At 43.3% G+C, this 25,154-nt stretch overlaps 1 protein-coding gene across 2 annotated transcripts in view; it reads right to left on the bottom strand.

The window, feature by feature from the left end:
- Positions 1-2,305: 2,305 nt before the first annotated feature.
- The window catches only part of ARHGEF18 (Rho/Rac guanine nucleotide exchange factor 18), a 44,852-nt gene continuing 22,003 nt past the window's right edge, over positions 2,306-25,154 (bottom strand). The window contains exons 12-31 of one of the 2 annotated variants that reach the window (XM_065652416.1): positions 24,093-24,156; positions 20,906-21,050; positions 19,983-20,095; positions 19,684-19,824; positions 18,957-19,207; positions 18,100-18,225; positions 16,763-16,880; positions 16,352-16,600; positions 15,432-15,508; positions 14,136-14,314; positions 13,858-13,949; positions 13,373-13,561; positions 12,595-12,732; positions 11,563-11,684; positions 11,325-11,381; positions 10,602-10,649; positions 9,558-10,025; positions 9,064-9,391; positions 7,213-7,335; positions 2,306-7,117 (exon numbers count right to left, since the gene is read on the bottom strand). In XM_065652416.1, the coding sequence (XP_065508488.1) occupies positions 6,957-7,117; positions 7,213-7,335; positions 9,064-9,391; positions 9,558-10,025; positions 10,602-10,649; positions 11,325-11,381; positions 11,563-11,684; positions 12,595-12,732; positions 13,373-13,561; positions 13,858-13,949; positions 14,136-14,314; positions 15,432-15,508; positions 16,352-16,600; positions 16,763-16,880; positions 18,100-18,225; positions 18,957-19,207; positions 19,684-19,824; positions 19,983-20,095; positions 20,906-21,050; positions 24,093-24,156 (3,189 nt within the window). In that variant the 3' untranslated portion in view covers positions 2,306-6,956. The remainder of the gene's footprint in view (positions 7,118-7,212; positions 7,336-9,063; positions 9,392-9,557; positions 10,026-10,601; positions 10,650-11,324; positions 11,382-11,562; positions 11,685-12,594; positions 12,733-13,372; positions 13,562-13,857; positions 13,950-14,135; positions 14,315-15,431; positions 15,509-16,351; positions 16,601-16,762; positions 16,881-18,099; positions 18,226-18,956; positions 19,208-19,683; positions 19,825-19,982; positions 20,096-20,905; positions 21,051-24,092; positions 24,157-25,154) is intronic. The other variant, XM_065652415.1, reaches the window with a different exon arrangement.

Genomic DNA, 25,154 nt, shown 5'->3' on the forward strand with positions numbered 1-25,154 from the left:
GAGAAGGCACCAGGTGCTGCTGACCTGGGGAGGCACATCGACATTGTGCTGCTCAACGAGAGTTTTTCACGCTCCTACGTACACGGAGCCCCGAAACAAAGCGATTCCTGCCCCGTTTGAGCCTCCTGCCCCAGAGCCAGGGACCGCGCGTCGCTCGCTCCAGCCCTGCCGGCCCCAGGAGGGTTTTTGGCTTTGATCCTCTGCCAGATGCCACGGGGCCAGAAGCAGCAAACGCCGTCGGCTCCGCACACGGGGAGCCCCGCTGGCCCCGTCGCAGGGCTGAGAAATCAAACCGGATTTGAATCACAGGGGTGAGGAAAGGCAGAAACCAGCCCATTCCCGCTGTCGGGGCGCGCGGCGGAGCCAACATCCTTTGCGCACGTTTGTCCTCGAGCGTCGGGTTTGCCAATGAATCTCGGCTGCGCGTATGGGAACCATCAGCCCTGTCTCACCCACATGAAAGAGGAAGGTTTAGCATAAAGCTGGCCATTGCCTATGGCCTCGGAATGATTCAGCCGCATAGAAAGAATGCGGTTTGGGTTTCGGGTTAATTAGCTGCAGATTTTAAAGAGAGACAAGGCAGGGCGGAGCTGCTGCGATGTTGGTATGAGCGCGTTGAGAGCTCTGAAGGCACCGCGGTGCCTCCCAAAATCACACCCTCTCCCGAAATTACACCCTCTCCCGAAATCACACCCTCCTGTGCGAAACGGAGGCTGCGTCTCGAAGACGAGCGCCGGCGTTATCAACGATGCTGCCAGTCAAGGCGTTTGTAACCACCGAAGGAACGTCTGCCCTGCTCTCGCGGCAAGAACTGAAGCGTAACACGGAAACGCCCACGCTCCTTTGAACACCGACAGCAGCGCCCAGCTTCTAACAGATGCAAATTCTGCCCGAGATGTAAATTTTTCCCCCCGCGGAGCTGCTGCAGCCGGGCAGTTCCCAGTGGGAATTTGCTGCAGGGATCCCTCTTGGCCGCGTTAAGCCTGGATCTCCCTGATCCCGGCTCTTCTTTTTTTTCTGGAAACAATTCCTACTGCTCTGACACAACTGCGGCTGCAGGAGGGCACGGTGCAATTAGAAAATAAAAATCGAACTCGCTGCTCTGCAAGCAGCTCCTCGTCACTTCTGCCCTAGACTGGCCCTTTGATTCCGTTTCTTGCTGCTAAAAAAATATTTCGAGGTGGCCAGCCATGAAGTTGCTGCGGAGCGGAGCGGGATGGGGACGTGCAGAGGCAGTGACCTCCAGTGGCTGCTGCGGCTCCGCTCCCTGCAACCCGAATTGAGCAGCAGATATAAGGAATTCTGTCCTAAAGCGCAAGCAAAAGCTTACGCAAACGCACGCTTTAAAATTTCCCTCGCTAACCCATCACTCTGTTAGTTCCCATAAAGATCGAGCCGTGTTTTAAACACTGGCGCGCACAGGCATTTTTGAGTATTTACATACATCGGAAAAGGAGAAAAACTTGTGTTTTTCTGATTGAGTTTGCGCCGCAACCCAGATCCCAGCGGCACTTCGGAGACTGAAAAGCGCAGCCTGTATCCTGCTGCACACAGAGAACCCGGGGCCTCCAGAGATGCTCTCACGGACACGAAGACTCATGGCTGTGCAAAGCGATTCCCCGACCGCGCCACCGGCACATCCAAAACCGGACGGGGGTTTCCCCTTAACGCTGGATTTTGCTGCTAAAAAAATCACCCCTTTCTGAGAGCGCCCAGTCCCAGTTCTCCCCGGTTTTGCAGCTCTTCTCATCTCCCGTAATTCTTTGAGGTTACGGCGTTTGCGCTTCGCTTGCCAGGACGGCAACAAGCGGGGATTTTTTACCAGGAAACACAACCGGGAAGCGCCAGCCAGAGGCAATGGGATGGTGCTGGGAGCCGGAGCTGCCAAACTGGCACAAGCACCGGGGAGAAAGTTTCTATTTTTGTTATACTCTACTTGTTCCAAATGGGAACCGATACCGCCTGGGCCAGAGCCAGGCACGTCTCCGACTGGCACCGCGCAGAGTACTCACGTGCTAATATAGAAGCAATCTGGTTAAATTTGCTCCTTCACTCGTGCGCAGCTGCTGGTTTTTCCCCAAGTGCTCCCGGGATCCTCCCGCTCCAGCTTCTCCTTCCAAAAACCAGCAAGAGTTTTTGTTCATATGGCACATTTTTTTCTGTCCGGGGTAGAAAATGAGAAGAACGTAACAAGAGGCTGCTGCTTTAATCCTTGATTCAAGCAGAAAATAATAAATAATAATATTTTTATAGATATATATATAAAGGCAACCAGTTGTGGTTTTTTTTCTTTTTTATTGCTAGAAGTTGGTTTCAGTCCTATTGCAGCTCTGAAATCCTTCAGTGGAGAAACATCGCGGTCATTGTAAAAATCATCATTTGGTGTGCTAAGATCAAGTTTACGATCAATCAAGAGTGCACAATATTAACATTTAACCATCGACTTTACAAATAAAATAAGGACTACAGAGATGTCGCTACCGCAGTATCAACAGTAAAGGAATTATTTACAATGTTTACAGCCTAACGAAAAACCAAAACCAAACTCTTTCCCCAACAAAATGGTCAATTGAACCACGGACCATGATGGTTTGTTAAGTCTTTGCAGTGCAAGGTGGGCCTAGAAACCAGACCTAAGACTAAAAGAGCATCCAGAGTTCACAGCTCCGAGCGAGATGCGGTTACGCCAACGGCATCTGCTGCTGCGACAGGTTGCCTTCCCGCTGCAAACAGCGATGGAATTCGAAAGGAACTTTAGTAAAGCGCTCCAATTGCTTTCAGTACAAAACTATTTAAAAACCGATTTATAGGCATGGCACAAACGGTCTGAACCAGAGCCCACGCAAATGGCCTTTGAGGAACCACGCGCTGAGGGTAAATGATAAAGAGCTGCCAGTTGTTAACGCGATGCTGGGTCTGGCCTCAAAAAAGAGCGCGGGGAAAAGGCTTTTTTTTAATCTATTCGGCAAGAGGGTCGGGCAGGGACAGCACAAGCGTAACCTGGCGTCAAGACGACTTTTTGGACTTCTTGTCAATGTGAGAACGGCTGGGGAAGACAACGAAACGCTCCAAATTCCCTCGCGTGGGGTACAAGACACAGGGACATCGCTGAGCAGCACCCGGGAGCCTGAGCTCCTGTTCTGCAGAGTTCAAAGCAGAAGTGAAACAAGAGAGAGATATTTTTAACCCTTCCCTACTTTAAGTTTCAACTTCCATCGCAAATGCAAGTAACAAACAGCAAGCTCCACGTATGCAGGATCACCCGGCTATTACTCAGAACGACACAACTGTCCGTAAATTATTTAGAACCGCTCCTACCTTTGCAGGAATGCTATTACCTCAATGAGCAAGCGTCTCTAAAAAATACCAATTCTTCAGCCTCACGTTGGGAAATGATTAGCAATCTCAATTTTGCGGGACGTGCCACAACTACAATCCACAGAGAGCACAGATAAAAAACGAGGAGAACATTTACAACAGACACGGGGGGGGATGCGCTCGGTACTGGTGAACACGGAGGGATTTTCAGTCTGAAATACAAAATGCTCGTAGTCCCAATGGGAAGGGAAAGAGGGGAAAATCCTTTGCGCCAGAGTTCAAACTGAAAATCCGAGCCATAGGAGCAGCCTCTGCGCTGCGACATCGCAATATTGAAAGCCAAGCGTGGCGACAATTTGAAGGCTGCGGCACGGAGCAAAGGCGGCAGCTCAAAGCTCGCGCTGGAATTTCCTCCACGCCCCAGCTCAGAAAGGAGCCAAAAGGCACCCGGGAGGCACAGAACGTCCAACGATCCTCGGGTATCGCTTGACAGGAAACTTTGACCTGAAGTAATCAAAAAATCAAATGGAAAGGACGTTACTCGGAATCAATAGCAGGTGACTTAGCCCAGGACACAGCAGGATTCTGCAATCTAATTTGCCTCGAAAAGTTATTTTTTCTAGGAATGAGATATGCGTCCAAAACTAATTCACTCAAGGGGAGCAACTTGATGACAATTTCCCAGATTCTGTTTTGCAGAAGTGAAGAGATGACCCGTTATTCACTGAAAGAAAATATTTTGCTTCCCTCAGCCTTCTACAGGTAATTTTCCCACATTCTGGTACGGTGAACTCCGTACCAGCAAGGAAATTTTACAGCATTTGCCAATTCTCAACCCTTCTGCACAATGGAACGGTACTGAACAGGAACACCTAGTGTGGCACTTACACGATTTTGCCCCAAATAAAAGGAGACGCAGTCTCCGTTCGAGGTGAAAACACTTTTCATAAAGCCGGCTGCAGCCGGACGCACGTACTGAGGACAGACAATGACTTTTAAGGTAATTTCGCAGTTACAGATTGAAGACCCGTATTCCAAGCAGCTTTTGGGGTGTTGAACCAACAGCCTGGCCCGTGCAGCACTGCTGACAATGAGCATTAAACCAGTTCTGTTTAACTTCAAACATCCAAAGAAATGAGACCTCACTGCAGACTTTATTTTCCAGATGTTACTGTTCTATGTCTGAGTTCATCCATTGCACAGAAGAAGAAGAAAGTAGCCAAATAAACCCTTTGGTCCATAGAACACTCTCTATGATACTTTAGGACAGGCACGAAATTAAACTAAATAAATGTTTCCCCAAATTGCTTTCAAATGCTCAGAGACATCCCTCTTCAAGTTGAGGTGGTTTATTCCTCTGATGCAACCTGGCTTTAGGCTCAGACTCCTAAAAACCTGCTAATTTAAGGCGACGGGGGCACAGAGTTTTCACCAGGAGCGGCTCAAACCACAGCACAGAGAGAACATCTTGCGCTTTGCTGTGTTTGCAGGAGAAACGACACGGGGTGCAGAGATCCCTGGAGTCTCCACATCATCCGATGGAGGATTCAGTCCGATAGAACCGCTGGATCTCACGCTGGCCTGATCAAAAGTGACGTTCCAATCTAGCTTTTAGGAATGCAAATAAATGAAAGCAGAACCGTGTTCTAACCATCATCGTCGTATCGCAACGATGCAAAAATCACTATGTTCCCCACGCTGGTTTCTGCAAATCCAGCCACTGACAATCTGTAAGTTCTGCAATTCTGTGATTTACCAAGCAGTCCTTTGGTACCACAATTAAGTGTCTCCAAGTTAATTTAATTGTAATAATTTGCCCGGGTGTGGGCGAGTATCACCAGGCTGGTAACAAGGCAGATGGAGTTTCCTCTCATTTGTAACGTCCCAATCATTGAACTCTGTGCCATTGCTTCAGGCTTTTACCAGTATCACTTAGCAGAAAAACACCCTTAAATCCCAGAAGTGTTACAGCAAGGACCGCTTGCTCCCTAAGACTAATTCAGTACTTTGTAACTTGTCGTTTCCCTCTCACGCTAACCAGTAAATTTAGATTTTTCCATTTCTTGTCTGGAGACAATAACGCAAATTATCACCACTTGAAAACAAATGATTCGAAGAGACTGAGAAATTGCCATTTGATGCCACTGCCACATGACTGGATGGAGAACGGACCAGGTGTTCCATCCATCGGTGCTAAAACCACTTTAAACCAGGGTTAAAAATACGGAAAAAGCTATTATCACTCCTGTTCTGAAAGGCATTAACCCAAGTTTGTAAGCTCCGAGATACCGATTTCTTTAATTCTGTAATAATACCCTCTAAATAATCTCTCCTGTGCACAACAGATCTGACCGATCACATTCAACATATATCGGAATACACATCCTTAGGTAACGTGTGGAATAAAGAACTGGGATACAGAGTCGAAGGAATAGAATACAACAAAATGACTGTGCAAATTACTACAAAGGAAATAATGCCTTTTGAGCAGAACACTTAATGTCATCACCATTCCATGATTAAGAACTGACCCATTTAACAAGAGGTATCAAAGCTGGTTTAGCTGTAAGCAGCTAAACCAACGCAGGTTCAGCTAAGAGTATTTTTTTTAATTTTAAAACCAAACGGTTCTTATTCCCTTCATTCCTAACACGGTGCTGCAGAGAAGTCTCCGCAGTAACAGCAGCTTTGATATCTTCAGGTACTTGGAGTAAAGTCCCAACAAGTGAACAGACAAACAAAAGATGCAGAAAACTGAGGATTAAACAAGACAATAAATTACTGTGCTCAAAGGCTTCTTACACATGTCTTCAGCAAGGAACAAAAGCCAAGTCTCTAAGCTCATTCTGAACCAACTCAGGAGTTTTGTTTGGGAACCTGTATCACTCTCACTAACACGGAGACGGGTGTCCCAGCGCAAGCTGATGGCCAATGAAATGTGCATTCAGTCCAACTCCTCACTACCGTTGTACGTTCTCCCACGTCCAGCCCTTCTCATCCACAAGCAGGTGCAGCTCCTGACCCATGAAGACTCTGTTAAGAAGCTCTTACCTTCTCTCTTCCCCTATACCTGGCCATGAATTCACTTAAGAAACAGAGACCGGCTCCTGGGAGCGGGTATCGCCGTGTTTGTCACGCCTGGCTGCGAGGAGACCGGCTTGCTAGTCACCAACACACCGTTAGCATCATCCATTACACCGACCTCTGAAAATGGATTTAAAAATTTGCAGCCATTTTGGGGCCTACTACTAATTTTTTTTTAAACATAAAAATCTGGGCGGTTCGACATCAACTATAACATTTACAAGATGGTGCCCACGAAGAGCATAAATTCTCCAAAAAGAGCAAACTACAATAAATGGCAGCACTTTAATACACTCTGACTTTCTATACCCATGCCATGTGTCAATACATTTCCATGTTTGGAGAATTTAAAAGCAAGTTGTTACTACTGTGTCCTCATTCTGAGCTGGTGGCAGAGAAGCCAACAAAGCAGAACAGTAATCCTGGTCTGGTCCTTGCTACTAGTAACAGGGCTGGGACAAACAGACATCCATGTCGGGTCTTTGTCACGTTGCACGCTGGGGCCTGAGTTCTTGGAATGGTATGTCAGAAGATTAATCTTTAGAGGGAAACTATTAGAAGAAAATTACATCTTCTTTGCTGGTATCATCTTGCACATTTAACAGACTCGGCTGAGAGGTCACCAAGGTCTGAACGTGAACGTTATTGGGCTTCAATAGGTTCGGTGAGGCAGATGAAAGTGCTTCTGGCTGAGCATCTGTAGGGCCGTACAATTCTATAGGAAAATAAAAGGAGGAAGACAACAGATTGATCGCACTGCACGGACAGCCTGATGCATTTCCGCGGACACGCAAGCTGGTCAGGCCGTACCTGGCTGGAATGCAGGGGTCTGGCTGCTCGGGAGGACCGGACTTGCGGATCGTCTGCCTCTCAGGACACCCTCCTCTCGCCCAACAAGCCTGGGGGGAAGCAGCTGCTTCTGATCAACGGATGCTAAAGGAAAGATTTTACAAATTAGTATTTGAGGCTAGCAGTACTTCACAAATGTCACTATTTCACGCTGGGGCCCACTGTACTGACACCTTTGCACATCCAGGGAAGCTGCTACACCACAAAGAGCTGGTGCTTCTCTTGCAAGTAACTTAAATTTTCTCTTCGGCTCTTTAGACCCTGAGTACTTGTCCTCTCCTCTTCCTTGAAGACTTCTAGTTCAGTTACTAGCAGCCCCTAGTACAGATTTAAAACCTGGTATTATACAGATTTAAAACCTGGTATTATAAAGCACAGTAGAGAAAAAAAACCCCAACTTTTGTCCTTTGCATTCAAATAGCAATGGCTATTTGCACTACTTCTAGCAGGCAGAACTGTGATAAACTTTTGTCTCTGCTCTCCATCTGCCTCACAGCTGCTCAGCAGCAGAGTCCATGGACTCTGCTGTCACGGCCTGTCAGTTCCTTAATTTCAACAACAAAAGCCATTCATGAAACGGTTTCTCTGGATCCAAAGAACTCCTCTCAGTGCGCGTTCCTTATACGTCACAAAAACCAAATTCAATACACAGTGTTTTGTCTCTGGTACAGAAAGTCTTGTTCCATTTTTACATACGGGCATACCAGGCATGCATCCCACTAATGCTCACGAGAGAGCAGACCAATGCATTTGTGTTTTATACCTTCCATATAAATTCCAGAAAAACACCATTAAGTACATTTCCACTGCAGAGATCATTACGTAAGAGCAATTAAAAAATAAACTTAGGGAGATGTGGTATTAGAGCTTTATTTTCCCATTTACCAGCATTTGGTATTCAGGATAAGAGGATATTAGCCTTCATTTCTCCGCAAAAACATAAGTAAGTTTGTAATTGTACTAAACTTTAGGCACAAGAGAGACAGATGTTTCTAGAATGTGCAAAAGCCCTTCTGCCTCCCCTCACCAGACAGGTTTGGCCCCGAGCCCGCTATAGTAGCGTAGGCCCAAGCGACAGGTAAACTTGCCAAGTCTGAATCCTATACAGAGCTAAAAAGATAATTTTGTAACTTAAAATCATAGGCCATTCTCCTAAGCTGGCAGTAAGGCTATTTTAAGCAGTGGAGAGAAAGTGGTTTTTACTGTGTCTGTCATTGGCAAGGATCACTACTTTAGTACCTAGCAGTTACCAGCAGAAATTACACCGTGACAGGGTAACTGTATTTTTACTTGCTTCTATTTCTAACAAAATTAGCCCCTTTCAACTCTACAACACACACAGCATCTCAATTCTGGCCTGTAAATCTGTATTTAACGACTGAGTGGTGCTAAGAAAGGCATTGCATTCAGTGTTGCTACAGCTCTGGACAGCCAGTGAGAAAAGGTTAAGCCAGCCTCAAAACATTTCGCTCGTGCAGAACGAGCGAAACATTTGCCCTTTTCCTTTAACACGACAGTTGGGCAAGAAGATTCCACATCCTGTTTTACAAGCTCTCACCGTCATTCTGTCCTGGTGGATTACAGAACTCCATTTTCAACGTCATTCCTTTGCGCTATATTTCCAATTTAAATAGTATTCACATGTAACTCCTAACTTAAGGATTTTAAGAGCTTTCTAACTGCAGTAAGCACACTAACGATTTGTAACATATTAATTTCTGGGTTCCACGTGGGCAGCCAGAGGTTGAAACCACGGTGCTCCGTCTCCCAGTGATGCTGGCAGAGATCAGAAATGCATTTGAATGTGCTCACCTGAACTGTCCGTCCTATGAGATGCTTTGTTCTTCCCACTTTTCTCTTTGCTACCTTTTGTAAAAGTGGCCAGTTTAGTAGGAATCTGCTGCTGGACGGCAGCTGGTTTCTGTATCTGGTTAGTTGCGCTCAGGAGATGGATTGGCACTTCGTTTTTCAACGCGAGAACGGGACGATTTTCCAGAGTGGTACTGTCCCTACGAACCAAGTCCGGCCGCTCCAGGTAATCCATCCCGGAGACACTCACTCTCACCGAGGTTTTCAAGATGGGCAGAGATGGTTCCACCCCTTCGCCGTTGAAGCTGACGGAATGACTAACCATCTGGTTCTATGTGAGGAAAAAGGCATTTTAAGTCAAACGGGGTATTTTCAGCCTCTCAGATACAACAAGTTGAGACCACCCTCAGCCCTGAGAACATAATATAACCGACTAGACGAAGCCCAAAAGCAAGCAAGTTAACAGAAATAAAAGCCCACGAAAGCGAGTTCCTCACCTGTCCCATTTCTGGGGAGAACGTGCCCGACACAGTGTTCTGCTTCTTCAGCTTCCGCAGCTGATCCAGACGCTCCTTCTCCTTCTCGACTGCTCTCTGAGCCTCCCGCAGCCTCTCCAGGTCGTGCTGATAGGCCTCCCGCTGCCTCTCGAGTTCTTCCCTCTCCTGATTCAACTTCTCCCGCAGCTGCCGAGTCCCCTCTTCACGCTCCTGCAGCCGAGCCTCCGTGATTTCAAATTCCCTCTGCTGCCGACTCCTCTCCCGCTCCAGGCGCTGCTGCTCCAGCTTCAGCTGGCTCTGAAGCTTCTGCACGTTCATCAGCTCTTCCCTCTGTTTCTCAAAGTTCCGCTGTTTCTCCTGCTCCAGCAGCAGGTTGCCTCGTGTAGACTGCAGCCGGTATTGCTTCTCCCGGTCTATCATGGTGGCTCGTTGCATCTCGATGTAACTGTCCTGCTGAGATATCACCGCCTGGAGGGGAAAGAAGAAGTTCAGTGAAAGCCACGTGGGTTCGAAAAACACGCACGGCTAAACCAAAGACAACGGCACCTACCAGATCAGACCACAGAGATTATTTTTGTCATCAAGAGCAGATCTAACTTGTACAGTCCATGTGCTACTGGAGATGGCTAAGCGAGTAAGTTATGATTACGTAGGTCAAAATTAACAATTCTTGCACCTAGAATTATTACTCCGAGTCCGATCAGTCAATATATTGCTGATTCCGAGCTTACACTAAAAAGAACTAATACATACACACACGTATATCAACAAGAATGTTAAGAAGAAATGAGCACGGAGAGCAGCTGGAGCTCAAAGTAGCAAAAGAACTGCACATAAGTGAGCAGGAAAAAGGAAACGATTACTTAAGACAACAGATCTAACACTTCCTTCTTCAAAATACCAGACACAGTGCTTGTTTCCTTGAGTTTCGGGTCTTAAATTCCACACTTCACTCTAGCTTCAGGGGATATTTTCTCCACACCTGCATAAATTTTACTACATTTAATGCCTAACAAACCTCTTGGATAGTAAATAGTGATTTACCTGAAGACTGAAGAGCAGCTGTAACAGCGTTTGTATCCTTTGAACAAGCTGAAGAGGAGGGGAGGCAAGAGGAGGAAAAAAAGACATTAGACACTTGGAGAGTTCTGTTTCGATGCATTAGACATATTTTTTTCTTTAAACAGTGAAGACAATCAATGATATCTGCACAAAACCACAATGAAAGCCTGGCTACAAGCGTTCTCTAACACAGTAACAGCCAAAAGAGCAATAAGCAGGCATGACGAATTTCAGTCTATTAGTCTTTGCACAGATGTAAACAAGTGTCCAGCAAGTCTGGGATTCCGGGGAGCAAACTTCATCATCGCTTTTCTTCGCATGAGGTATTTAACGATCACTTCCTCCCCTGCTCCAGCGCTGACTCACGACACGGGTACAGCACTCACGGGAGGCTGAGGGGCAAGGTTCGTCAGTGAGCTGAGAACACGCAATTCCTCCAAAGATGCGGGAAAAGCAGTCAGCCAGCGCTTTGAAATGTGCGTCTATATAGCCAGAACCCATCTTTGTTTTCTGACGGGACTTTTATCTCTGCATTCATAATGCGTTAGAGTCATAAGGTACAGGCTGTTAATGTGCTTGTGGTTCCACAGACATTAAAAAATAGAGTTTTTTGGTGGGTTTTTTTGTTTGGTTGGTTTGGGTTTCATGCTGTTATGATTATCTGGCTATTTCCCATGAGATTTCCTAACAGCAGAAGGAACGTACCTGAGACTCTATGGTGGGCTGAGCACCACTGCTGTCATCCAGCCTCATTCCATCGCTCTGTAAAAAAGACAAAAGCAACATCTGCGCTAGAGACAGTTGTTTGGCAACAGTAGTGCTGCTACAAGCTGGAAGGGTTCATCTTGTTAGGGACTTTAAACTTTGCAAGATCAGTTTTGCGCCACTACTACAAGGAGGAACATGAGGAAATGAATTTAAATCATTCGTGAGCCTAACGTACGGTTTGAGATGCTTCTTCTGCATCAGAAGGGAGGTCATGGAGCTGCACATCTGGACCTACTGCAGGACCCCTCCAGTCCCACGGCCTCTGGTCACCACCGCTGTTCTTCCTGAAGTGACCACCTGTAAGAAGAGCGGAGTACGAGTAGCTCACACCAGCACAGGGCCTGTGAAAAGTCACTGTACCACAGAGCAAGGAAAAAAAAAAAAGTGACTCTGAAGAATTAGAACCAAAATGCAACTGCATGGCTTCTCCACACTGACTCAAAGTGGAAGAGGAGACAACAGTGACGAGCAGGACTGCTCAAAGAAGTACAAAAACTTGAGGAGAGCGGGTTGAGATAAATAAGGGGAGTAAGTTCAAGTTACATTATACTATTTTAAGTGCCGCAACCACAATGTGTGCATGAAAATGATCGTCTGTGGCTGCCAGAATTGCCAGCTCGTAACACGGAATACTTGCTAGTAAAAAAATTCTATTCAAAGCAGCACCACTGTAAGCATTTTTTCAATAAACGCATGAAGCAAAAATGGAGATAAATAGTATCTATTACTTCCGCTGATAATTAACTGATTAAGTATCTGTGCCAAAAGGACAACTGATATTACCTAAGGATTCGGTAACCCTTTACTGACTATGCGGATACAAAAGCAAGTGGAAAAAAGTTTTCATGACTCAAAAATAAAAGCAGCCAGCTGGGTTCAAATTTTCTAGGTTTTCAAGTTTATTTTTTTTTTTCAATGAAATTAAAATTCTGTGTGGACTTGTGGTAATCAGAAAGCGTGGGTTAAGGTAATGCCCTTAGCATAACACTCTGCCCCGCTCTGCTCTCTAGTGTTGGTATTGGAAGCAAGAGACACAACGTGGTAACAGCACGTGCTGGAAATTTGCTCTTCTCTTCCTTTCAGAGCCTGGCAAAGCTTCCTTATATCAGAGCCTCACTTAACTCATTGTTTTATCTCATTCTCTGCACAGAGAAACACAGTAAAGAGCTACGAAGCTCAGAAGAAAGCTGTATGGTCCCTTTCTTACTTTTATTTGAAATTGAGGGACTACTGTCGTATCCTCCAAAGGTCTCTGCTCTCCTGGGAAGTCCTGACCCCAAGACATCTTCAGGCTGACAGGAACCATTGCCTAAGTGAGTGAAGATAAGGTTCTGGAGATTTTCAGCTAGGAAAGAGGAGAACATGTCATGTAAACAGCCATGTCTGTGCAGCGAGACAAATGCATCATGATAACAAGTTAGAAAACAAAAATTCAACCATCAAGTACCTTAAAAGATGGGGCAATTTGAGAAATTTCCTGCAGTGCAGATGAATTTTCCTTTGTGACTAGCTCTTTACAACAGGCTCTTTGTATTGCACATATAAAGATGATGGCCTCAAGGCTTTCATTTTTCTTTTTTATTTAACCCCAAAATAAAAATTATGTTTATGCCTCTTTTCTTTCTAAATATACTATCTTTAGATAGGCTATTTTAATCTATAACTCTCATATAGTATTATATTTCAGGACTGGTGTATTATTACAGCACTCAGTTATCCATCTGACTAGACTCATCCTAAGACTCCACTGGTTGATCCTCAGAAATAAAAACATTCAAGCTGTGAAGAAGGTTCCTCTACCTAAAACCACAGGTGCGCATTACCTGTCTCGCAGATTATCTCTGAAAACAGGGACGTCTGAACAGGGTTACACAAAAGTATTGTGTTATTACAGGATGATTTTTGGGAGCTGTACTCGGATCGTATGTGCTTATCCTCACCCCTGCATCGGAGCGAGCGTGTACGCAATCCCACATTGCATTTACCTTCTGTCACTGCGGACTTCAAAAGAGCCTCTCCTTGCAGATTTTCTGAGATATCCGCCCGAAGAAGTAGCCGAGATCGGGATCCTTGCGAATGGTCTTCAAACCCATTCATTTCAGACATCTCTAGATAGATCTGTTGCTTCTCAGTTAGACTTTGCAGAATCAGGTCATCTTTCATGTTCAAACGCTCTAAAGGAAGAAACAAACTCAGTTCTGCCTTCCTGATCGCTGTCAGGGTACAACGTTCAATTTGGAAGATGATTATTCATTTCACGGTCAGAGCATCAAATGCAGAGGTATGTTAACAGTTAACTCACGGAGCATACAAAGCTTATTAAACTTAGTTAACTTAACTATTTCTTGCACTACCTTGAAAGACGTATGAAGGAGAAACTTGATCACATCATGTGATAAAAGAATAAGACGGTCATGAATCACAAATGATGCTGAGAAGCAGTTCGTGGAATATGTAATTAAGTCATTACCTTGAAAATCTTTTAACTTAGCAGCTCTCGCTTCAGCCAGCCTCCTCTCTGCTTCAGGTTCATTAAATGTTCCTCCTTCTTCATCAGGACAGCTGTAAAAGGGAGGAGAAAGATATATGTTTCACACATAAGATGACTTCAAACCATCTCAGGATTCAACCCGAAGCTTTTGCCCAGGACGTGGTTTATCTTGTGTGTCAATCTTACACCTATGAGTCCTGTGAAGAGAAGACAGACGAGCAAGAAATGAAACCCTCCTGCTTTCACTCATCATTTACCTCTCGACGGCTCTGCGGATGTGTGCCATCCAGGAATTCCTCTCCTCTTTCGAACTTGTGTGAATTTCATACATTTCTGGTCCTTTTAAGGAAGCACTAATTAAGAACATCGCCTTTTCCTCATTAGCTACCTCTCTTACAATCAACTTTTGCAATGAGATAACCGGTGGTTTCGAGTCCTGTAAAACAAAACATAATTTATTGCACTACATCATATACATTCTTTAGGGTTTGTGCTTCCTTATACAGAGCCATGACATTCAAACACTATAACTTTATTGCTATGGCCTCTTCACACGACACTTTTGACATTGTCATTTTTTTACTCATCAACCATAAATCAAAACATGGAATGAACAACATACATTTCAAAACCATGAGGTCTGGGCACCTTATTGAATATTACTTGAATATTAAGGCGTGTATCAATTTAAACACCTGAGGATTTCCACTGGGTCCAAGAAATCAAGAACAGGCTCAAAAATTTTGCTCGAAAAGAAGCAAAAGCAAAATTTGAAAAAGAAAAGAAAAACCTTAATGACACACGTGAAGTGAAAGATGAGAACAAAAAGAAGCGTTAGAAGTTCTAAGTTGGCAAGTCAGCTACAAAAGAAGCAGAAATCTAACACAGGGATGTTACAGAGTGCCATCAGACCCTGTGAATAATAAATCAAGGTGACAGATATGACATTGTATAACTAAGGATGAACTAGATTAGCTGCCAGGCTTTGCAATGAAAACAATGTCATCAAATAAACTACTGTTCAAAGATTCACCTAATGCTGTTCAAGGGGAAACAAGTGCCAGCCATCCTGATTTGTGAAAGTATCCCCACTCCGTGCATTAGAACGTGGTTAATGTGGAAAGCGGTTGATTTTACAGCCCTGCGGCCACCAAACTAGCTTTTGCCATTAGAATGCGGCTCTAATGTTCATGTCTTGGAAAAAAAAAAATACATCCAAGAAAACAATTGCATGAAATAGTTTCTCTGTTACCGGTTCTATTAGAGCCACAACTGAACCAGATCAGGACAAAATGTTCACAATTAACTGCTCTGAGGATACATGTGGAAATGCCCTAGAAAAGCAAGTGAATCCACTGAATGTTCTAGAGTGCAACAAGCACCAAAATTGCTTCAGAAGAAGTGATTCTATGACAGCAGGCTGGTTTATTAACCTTTCTTCTGAACCTACCATAACAAGAAGCTAACATTTCTAAGTGTATTTCTTCTGTAGTTACTGTCACTTGCATAAAATACTGGAAGTGAATGTATGAAATAAGGAGAACAATACCTACCACAGATGCAAATGTATATTTTTGGTCCTTTTCTTGTAAGAGCAACAGTACATCGGTTAGCAGGACTGCCAGAATATCTACAGTAACAGAGAAAAAAAAAAAAAAAAAAGGCAGATTTTTAAAGCAGGAGAACTGGTCCAGACTCAAAACCCACTTGATTTAAACTTAAATTTCCTGCGGGTCAGAGAATAATAGCCTGTCAACATTTGCAATATTGGGTCTGCTACTGCCTTCCACTTGGGTTGCCCACAGCTTGCGGTTGTGCGGAACCAGCGCAATACAAATAGAGCTGATTTAAAGCCTGAAAACACCTACACGGGCAACCTCCACATCAACTCAAACACTCACGAGGGAACATGCCTCCCTCAACAGCAGATCCTTCTGGAACTGCACGTGTTCACAGCACCACCTACTCTTGCCTGCATTTTATGGGCCGTTGAAGCTTCTCCTTGAATACTTGAGCAACGAAGCTGTTAAAATATTCAGATGGACGCTGATTTGATTTTCCGGCCAAACAGACATTTTGGAGAACGAAGGTGTCATGGGGTTGACGTGACACAATTTTTCAAAGTGTGAACCAGAGCTCGCACAAGATAATCCTTTCCACAGGAGACAAGTCAGGATGACTCAAAGCTTTGTCATCCGAAGACCTCCCTCTTGAATTGGAAAGCAGATCAGGCAGATAATAAGCGAACAGCATAAGGAACTTATCATGCACCATTATAAAGATGCTTATTGGACAAGCCAAGAATAGAACAAGTGCTATTTCCTCCAATATCCTATTAAACAAGCAGATTATTGTCATCTTATTTTATACCCAATCGATCAAGTAATAAACAGTTACTAAAAAAAAAAAAAAAATCTTTTTTTGTTTTAAATCTTGTTTCCTAGTTGTCCTTTTACCCATCCTGTCCCTTTACCTTTGAGTCGCCCTGATGCAGCTTTCCAGTACAGCATCCCATCCAGCAAAAGCCGCCTCCGTCCCATGTCATCTTTCCGGAAGAAAAGCCCATTCTTGCATTTCCCAGAAGATTTTAGCTCCATTTTATGCATAATCTCTTTAAGGCGCTGCCCCTTCTCGCACTCATTTACCATGGCGTCTACATGAGTGATTGTGTCCTTAATTAAACTAAGGGCTTGGGTGAGCTCCTCGTAATCTCTAGTTCCAGCTAAGAGAAAGGAGTAGCAGTCAGTCACATTTTCAACTCTGGAATGCAAGACATGAGCCACCCGAACACATTTGAACACAAAAAGGAAAGAACACGCAAAACATGGGAGAAAAAGGATCAGCAGACAACTGTGAGGCTTCTAGAAAAGATTAAGCAACCTACCTTCTGTATTCTGAATAATCCGTTCCACCAAGACTGGGTATTTGGTGATGCGCTGGGTAACTAGGAGGATACACTCCTGAACGCCAAGTCTCCTCACAATGGAACAGTTGCCGATTTTCTAGAAAACAAGACAGACCCATCGCATCCATTGTATATATTTGCTCTTCTAACTCGTTCACTTCTCCATTCACACATTTTTCTGTCTCAAAACATTTTTGTACAAAATTATCTGCATTCTTTTATGAAGGCAAAATTCCTGGTAACATCAAAAAATTGATTTTATTACTAGAAAAATATTTTAGGTATTATTTTCAACTACTATTAACTAAACCTGGAGCCAAACAGAGAAAGTTTCAAACCTGAACTGTTCAACTGCCTGTTTGCTAACTGATTGCCTTTTATAACAGGATCAGTCCTTAAATACATAGAAAAGTACTACATTTTTAAAACCAGACCAAACCACCTAATAGCCAAGTTAAGTTTGGGCCAATTCAGTTTATTTTATTGCTGGGTGTTCACCAGTAGGCTGATCTACAGGAACACGTTTCTATTTAGAAAGGGAAGACCGTAAAGCATCAGAATCCCAGTAGTTAATCTCACTGCAGGTACAGAACCATCCTGAGAGCAGAATACAGCACCAAGATCTGTCTTTACAAGGACTGAGGGTATATATTTTAAAAGTCTGGTCACTTATGCAGTTCCTTGAAAGTAAAGGGTTCTCACTTTTGAAGACAGTTCAGAGAGCTGTAAGTACAGAGCCATGTTGGAAAGTTCACACAGTATCACTTACTGATGGCTGGAAAATGAGAATACTGGGGAGGGTGCAATGCCAGCTGAGATTCAGGTTACAGCCTTCCATCCTGGCCACGTCTCGTCAGCCCTTCCTATTAATTGCACATTACAGCCTACAGCAAATGAACAAACCACCCGGGTTGGGAAAGAGGGTATAATGGGCAAAACTTGACTAGGAGTACCTGCTTTTTCTACAGTAGTTCGTAAACAACATTTATACTCGATTTAATTTATTATCGAGCCAATTTACGAAGGTGGCCACAGAGCAGGGCAGGCAGCGACAGAGCCACGAACAGGACAAATGCTCTGTTCCCCAGTCCTATGTGCTCTAAAGAGTCTGCCTCAAATTTATCACCTGTTAATTGTGGCTTTGTGTCCAAACAGCTCAAAAGATCTAAAATACAAGACGCCAACCACTCATCAAATAACAAGAATATGCTTTTCACCCTGCTCATTCAAATTTAAGAGATCTTCAAGTACAAAATAAAACCTAAAGTGGTCAAGTGTATTTGGCACGGAACAGGAGATTTCTGGTTGTTGTTTACCTTTATTAAGTTTTGGAACTTCTTATTGCTTTGGAGCAGGTCTTTATAGTGACTAACGGCTTCATTGTGTCCACAGCAGAACACACCGTATTTTTCTTTCATTCTCTCCCCATTTTCACCTGAAAACTAATTGGAAATACAAGAGTGACAAACGTGAATCATTAAGAGTAAACCTGCCCCCACCACAAGACCCAGGTTTAACATGGTTTTATGGTAACTGGTTTCTGAGACATTTCTTCAATATGTCAATTTCTACTGTACCAGGAATGAGAGATTTATTCAGTGTGACATCTGAGAGCTTGGAATACCACAAGATAACCAAGTATTAAATGATAGCGCCATTATGAGAATTTTTAAAAATATTTCTGGGCCCCTGCATTTAAAAATACTGAGGACATTAAAAGGTGAAGGGCAAAAAATGGTCACAATATATGAAAGAAATTGTTGCATCCACTCCATACCAGAATGGGTGCTAAAGCTATAATGAGTTCAAAGGATCTTTACTGTATTTTTAAAAGGTCAGAACCAAGAAGCTCAGCATTAAACGCAGGAGAGCCAGGTACGGGATGGACACCAAGAATGTGTTACTTGACTTTTGAAAGGGACGAAAAATAGAACCAAACCATGTGCAGTTACATATCCCACAACATGCATACACACTTGCCCGAAGAACATTTAATGAATATTTCATGTTATTTGTGACCAGATATGTTCCTTGAGTCATGTTCACATGTCACACTGGGAAGATAATCTTAAACCCTGTATTAAATCAATCTTTACATAACATAACTTTAAATTTCTAAAAGCTAACTATAAGGTTAATAGTGTCAACGACATTGGTAGAATTTAATTCACACCTGTTTTACCAAGAGGTCTCCAATGTTCTGGATTATATAATTTCGGTCGCTGCCTTCTTCTAAAGATTCCTTTCGTCGCTCCTTTAGCTGGAGCAGAAATTGCCCGTGCATCTCCAGCAGCTCATCCACACAGGGGAAAAGCTTGTTGATGACTGCGTTTGGGAACTGCAGTTCCTCCCTCATGGCTTTGGAATACACCTTCAGCATGATTTTCAGCGTCCTAACATGGTGCATTTCAGTCTGCATTAGTTCTGGGCAAGGGGAAATTAAAAAAAAAAAAAATCATTAACACGCTGTGCAGTGACTAGAGAGATATCAACCAGAAGGCTTCGAAAGCCACCGTCTTTGCACTACCTTTGTCCTCACCACAATCTTTGCATCACTGATGTGAAGTTCGAGAATTTGCCCTGTTAATCTCCCAGTCAGTGATTAAACCTACTCATTTAACGACATCTCCCAGTTGCAGCTGAGCTGCTCCCTAATTGTATAGCTGGGTTTTGCTGCATACACAGGCACCCTGAAAACCATGGGTTGCATAAAATCATTAACAGGAGGACTTAAGCACACTAAGAAAGGTAACAGACTTGAAAATCTTTACTCAGTTTTAGTTTTCAAGCACAAGTCAAAATGGAAGCCAATAAAAATAACGACTAATGCTTTGTTTCAAAACAGTGGCACTCTGAAATTTAAAAAAAAAAAAAGTTACAAGAATAATAAATACTCTTACCATAAATGACATCTTGCCTTTTTATAACGTCTCTCTTTTGCCTTTTTACATAAGGCTGTTCCACCGCAACACTCCAAGACTCTGCCTCAAACTCATGAGCATCTGTTTCTATTTCACTTCGGAGGGACACAGAATATGCATCTAGACCAAGAGCACATTCAATTTCTATTATTATTAAATTGTTTCTCACTACATGCCTCATTAACACCATTAACAACGTGAGTAAAAACATTTCAGTGCTGATTTAGGACTGTGTACGAAACCACGTCGAAATCCTGAAAAGCACAGAAATTCCATACCTTCCAGAAAAATGGAGTCTGCTGTTGAAGGTGCAAGTGAGACAACGTCCTCTGAAGTCTGCTTAAATTTTATAAAGCCTGAATCACCTTCATCCATGTCTCCTGAAATTAGTCTAAATAGCCAAAGAAATTAGATCAAGGGACCAAAACAGAATATCAACATTTTTTAAAGTGGCTTGACAAAGAAAAAAAATTAAAAATCCAACTCCTTTAACAAGCATCCTTCCTTAACTATAGTGCAACTAACTTAAAATAAATATACAAAAGCCATCCTTGTACTCCAACAGTCCAATCAATTTAGCAACTCCATCACTTAAATGTTACAGTTTTAATTAGAGCAGCACGAGCAAGTATGTGACTCCTGGTATGACATTTTAAAAGGCATCACCTGGTGACAAGGCACAGCCCGTTCAGAGTACAAAGGGCACTTTCACTGAGAAGGGAGCGTAATTGTGGCACAGAAAGAGTAAACAACTACTTAAAACAGCAGAGAGCTTTGAATTCGTCTACTATTTTAATCACGGTATCCTACAATTCGAAACAGTGCTGTCTCCTACACTAGCAGAACCAGTGCGACCTAGAATAACTGAACGCAGAAGAGATTACGGAATTTCAACGAGTCTGGAGACAAATATACCCACAGAAACCATAATCTAGACAGATATACTCAGATACCGCCAAATTTTATAAGACGTATCTTTCCTGACATAGTGCAGAGAGACTAAAGACAAGGCGATTTGAACAAACAAATGAAATTCATCTCCCTGAACTGTAAGGTTTTTTCCAGCACTAAAAAGCTCGACAAATCTCTTGAAAGCAAACGCGAATTCTTGCTTTAGTTCTGTAATTGTTTTTCGTTTCACACTGTGGGGGTGGGCAGCAGAATCTAGCGAATTAGAAAAGAAAAGCAGCAGTTGACTTACCCAAATTTATTCACAGCTCCAGCAGTGTTCAGTGAAGACTGAGAATTTCCTCTTTGGGCGATAGTCATACCGAGATTCCGTGGCAGAACTGGGGTGCCATCCGGTCCCAGGAGAAGACTTCGGGGCTGCTCCTTCAGAGAAGCGGCTAGAGAGGCAAAAATCGAATTGGTACTCAGAAAATGAGGCGTACACTGCAGCTCGCCTGCTCTCAAACCCCTCTCTGAATGAGGACGCAGAACAGACAGGATCCTGGACGTCAGGAGCTCGTTGTCCAAAAAAACATTCTCGTTCCATTTTCTTGAAAAGGAACCACAAAAAGACAGCTCGGGATGAGCTGGAATTGTGTTGCTTCTGCCGCTGCTTTTTGAATTTGTATTCCCCATGCTCACCACTGGCTGCCCTCAGACCTGGCACAGTAAAGTGGCCCCAGAGATGCAGTGTTTTTATACCACCCGTGATCCTTCTAGAAATGTAAAGCTGCCACTTAACTTACTGTATTGGCTAAATCAGCAGGTCTGAAGTGCAGGAAATTGGTCCCTACTGTGCCTATTTAGTGTGGAAATTGCAAAGTATCTTCTCCTTTAGTAAAACACCAGAACCTACACACAATTATTCACACCCTGCCGTATAAGGGCACAGAACATTTCATGGCAAACGAGAAAAATCTGAGATCACGTAAAAACCACAAGTCCTTTGCCATGCTTATTGCTGCACAATGATTTATATCTGCAAGCACACACGCTGAATGTAATAGATACCAGAGCTAAATTTAATTTTAATACTGCAGCTTTTTGATGCTTTTTTAAATCTAGACAGACTGTGAACTGGAAAGATATTTAAAACTTTAATCACTATTACACAATACATGGAAGCCTGTAATAGACTTATAAAAAATGGATACGATTATTTAGCACGAGTGTCTGTAATGAACGATAAGGAACAGGAGACAAAATATACCCTTTTATAAAACGAACTTCAAGGAAATCAAGGATGAAGAATCAGCCAGACAATCTTTAAACTGATCGCTGGCAAGGTCTGCAGCTGCCCTTTTTTCAGAGTGCTTTTAAGGACATGGGGGTGGAAGAAACCTCAGGGATCCACGAAGCCAGGACTCCGCCACTGCAGGGCAGATTTGTCTTAGACCCAGCTGAAAATCCTCTGCCGCTGCTGTGCCTGGGAGGCTGCTTCAGGGTCTCCGGTTCCCAGCCAAGGTTTATGCGTATGCATCACCAAGTCACAATTTTTTTCGTGTAAAAAACACTGGTGTCTGCCCAGCCCCACAAGTTCCCCTCTCCCCATCCGCACTCCTGGGTGTACCTCCACCGACCATCATCTCTCTGCCTCGCTCGACCAGACACAGCTACACCAAGGCATTCACGTTTCTTCTCAGAAAACAGGTTTTTCCACATTTCTTGGTATACCATACTCTACATGTGCTTGTCTCTCATTTAACCTTCCCTGAAAGAGTTGACTAGAATTGTATTGGTGCTGCAGGCGAGGTTTCATCGATGACATTTAATAAAAATTACATCGCTGCATCTTCTCCCGCTGGAAATACCTCTCCCGATACCTGTTTGGGTTTGAAATCTCTTGGCTACCCGCAGGGCGCATTCTCAGCCTACACCAAACTGGGTAAACTGAGTCCTCCTCCATCGCCTCCAAGTGATGAGCTCCAAAAGAGGAGACTAAGTAGACATCAGCAAGATTTGTAAAGGCAGAATTCCTAAACAAAGGCTTAATAATAAACGCCCCCCCTGTTCCCATTTGGGGAAGTATTGCCATCATCAGCCACCAAGTTGTCTTTCTGTGCTCCACGAGCCAAGAACACAGAGTTCTTTTTCACAAATCTAAAAATCTCCAGAGGCAAAACATTGGGAAAGGAATGGGGGGGACACAACCAACCCAGTTTGTACCTTTCTTAAAAGGTCTTTCTCTTTTATGTTGACACAATACAGCTTTTTTTGCTGGGCACTGCAGTCCGCAGTGTTATACGGTGGGTAAAGACCCACAACGTCCGTGCTATTAGCTGTCCCTTGAACTTCCAGCTTCTGCTTTGGATGACGGAAAACAAGTACCGGCCGCCTAGCAGAGTCTGCACCAACAAAAAGCCATTTTCTGAGTTCAATTAGCAGTGTCTGCACACTGCTGAGAGCCCGTATCGATCCTTGTTAACCTATCGCACCAGACCAGACTGTGTACCACAGAGCTGTTTCAACGACAAGCCCTACAGACAACTTTTCCTATTTTCATTATCCCTTATTGTTTCCTATTTTAGCCTCTGCGCTCTCCCTTAAATGCACAAAAAACATTCTCGGTAACGCAAACGGCCACTTATCTTCTTCTAACGATTATTACCTTTGCGCTCCTTCTTGACAAGGATCGTTCCATGAAGAAATAGACCTTGCAGTGCAAGTCAAATGATACTTTAACAAAGGCATACGCGAGACTCACAGTACTAGTCGGACATGCATATAAACTGCGTTTCTTACAGCCAAAGCAACCAAACAGACCAACTGCAAAGCAGAAAATAATTCTGCTCTGGTCGCCGTGAATCACCTGAGAGCCAAGAAGCCTGTTCTGTTAATGCAGACCTCGTAACACCTGCAAATTAAAATGCCATTTAAATCGTACACCTGTGGCCACAATGGTCTTTTCCAGTAGCAAAAAGCTATTCCAAAGCCTATGCTGCAATGGAGCTGCTCTTTCTTCTTGCCTTTTTCTCCCAGATCCCTCTTCCCACTTTGTTTCAACCCAGATTTATGTTCAGACCATTAGTGCTAGCTTGTCTTAGAGATTTCTAGCAACCACTAGCTGCAGGCAAGTTTTAAATAGACAATTATGAAAATCTGATGTAAAACAAGGTTCACAGTTCTAGTCTTTTCAGAGGCCAGAGAATAGACAATCAATGAAAAACGAGCTTATTGATCCCTTTTCACCATGATATTTTGAGGTTACACAGCAAGAAGGTATAAAGAAAAATAAAAAGATAAAGAGATAAAAACACACAGGAGATTGCTACGAGCCTCTAAGCCATTCCCAATAGAAAAAAAAATGAAGCCATCTTATTAAAAGAGACCTTTTCTGTACTTCAATAACACACTGTGTATAGCCTTTAAAACATATTAAAGAAAAAAAATACAATCGAACAGATAAGCCTTGAGCACAGAAATCATTCTTTAGTACAAACCTGGGGAAATGCACCGGGGCGAACTTTGTGGAGATCCAGAAGGTCTGTGCTGCAAATCTTTCTGCTATAGGAAAAAATACAATATTCTTACACACACAGACCAAACTTTCAGTCCAAAATGAATCATGTTTTTCCTATCATAGAGCACTACCTGTAAGTGAAGCTGTATACTGAAACCATAAAAGATTTGACAGAGCAACGGTTTTGATTTTTGTTTTTCAAATTCCAGAAGGATGGCATATAGGCGTTAACACTTTGTATAAAAACCCCATCAAGTATAAACCAGACTGAAATAGAACCAAAAATGACATTAACAGCCACATTAAAGCTGTGATCATAAATAACTTATTAAATGAAAGCAAACCCTTTGCGTAGAAAGTCTTCACCTACGCTTTGTCAATGTTTAGTTCCCAGCAATACTAACTAAACCAACCCAGCCAATTTCAACCCAAATTCAGACTGCCCATTTGAAACTGCACCTTTGGTAACCTCTACAACTTTCTCCTTCTTACACATTTCATTGACATGCAACTTATCAAAGATGCAAACCAATTAAATAATGCAGTCTGTAAGAAATGGCTTTCTGGGTGTTACACTTCATTTTGACCATCTCGTTTCTGAGTTCATTGCTCATTTCGTTTTGTGCTACCGTTCCCTCTTTGCTCACTCCGGGAGTGGTTTGTCAGGGCTGATACAACCACCAAAGTTCAGGGGACAGCAAAGAGTGGAAATCAAAGCACCAGAGCAAGCAAAATTTTCGGTTTAAAAGGAAAAAGCACAATGCCTTGAGAAGTTTAAAAGGATATACCAAAAAGCCCATAAGAACATTTCTGCCCTCCAAAGAGTCACATTCTAAATCACCAACAGCTGAAAGCACTTTCTCTAACCTCTAATTGCCCAGGTTTGAGCTGTTCTTGCTCTCTCTCCCCCTCATGCTACTCCCTAATCTGCTATAGTCTCTGAAATCATCAACACTTGCAGGTTAAAATAACTCAAACTCCCTCAAGTGTAATTAGTTATAAGGAGGAGGAAGCGCTTTTCAAAACCAATACCAGAATAATA

Source organism: Caloenas nicobarica, chromosome 27 (genome assembly GCF_036013445.1).
Source record: "Caloenas nicobarica isolate bCalNic1 chromosome 27, bCalNic1.hap1, whole genome shotgun sequence".
In the NCBI taxonomy this organism is placed as follows: Eukaryota; Metazoa; Chordata; class Aves; order Columbiformes; family Columbidae; genus Caloenas; species Caloenas nicobarica.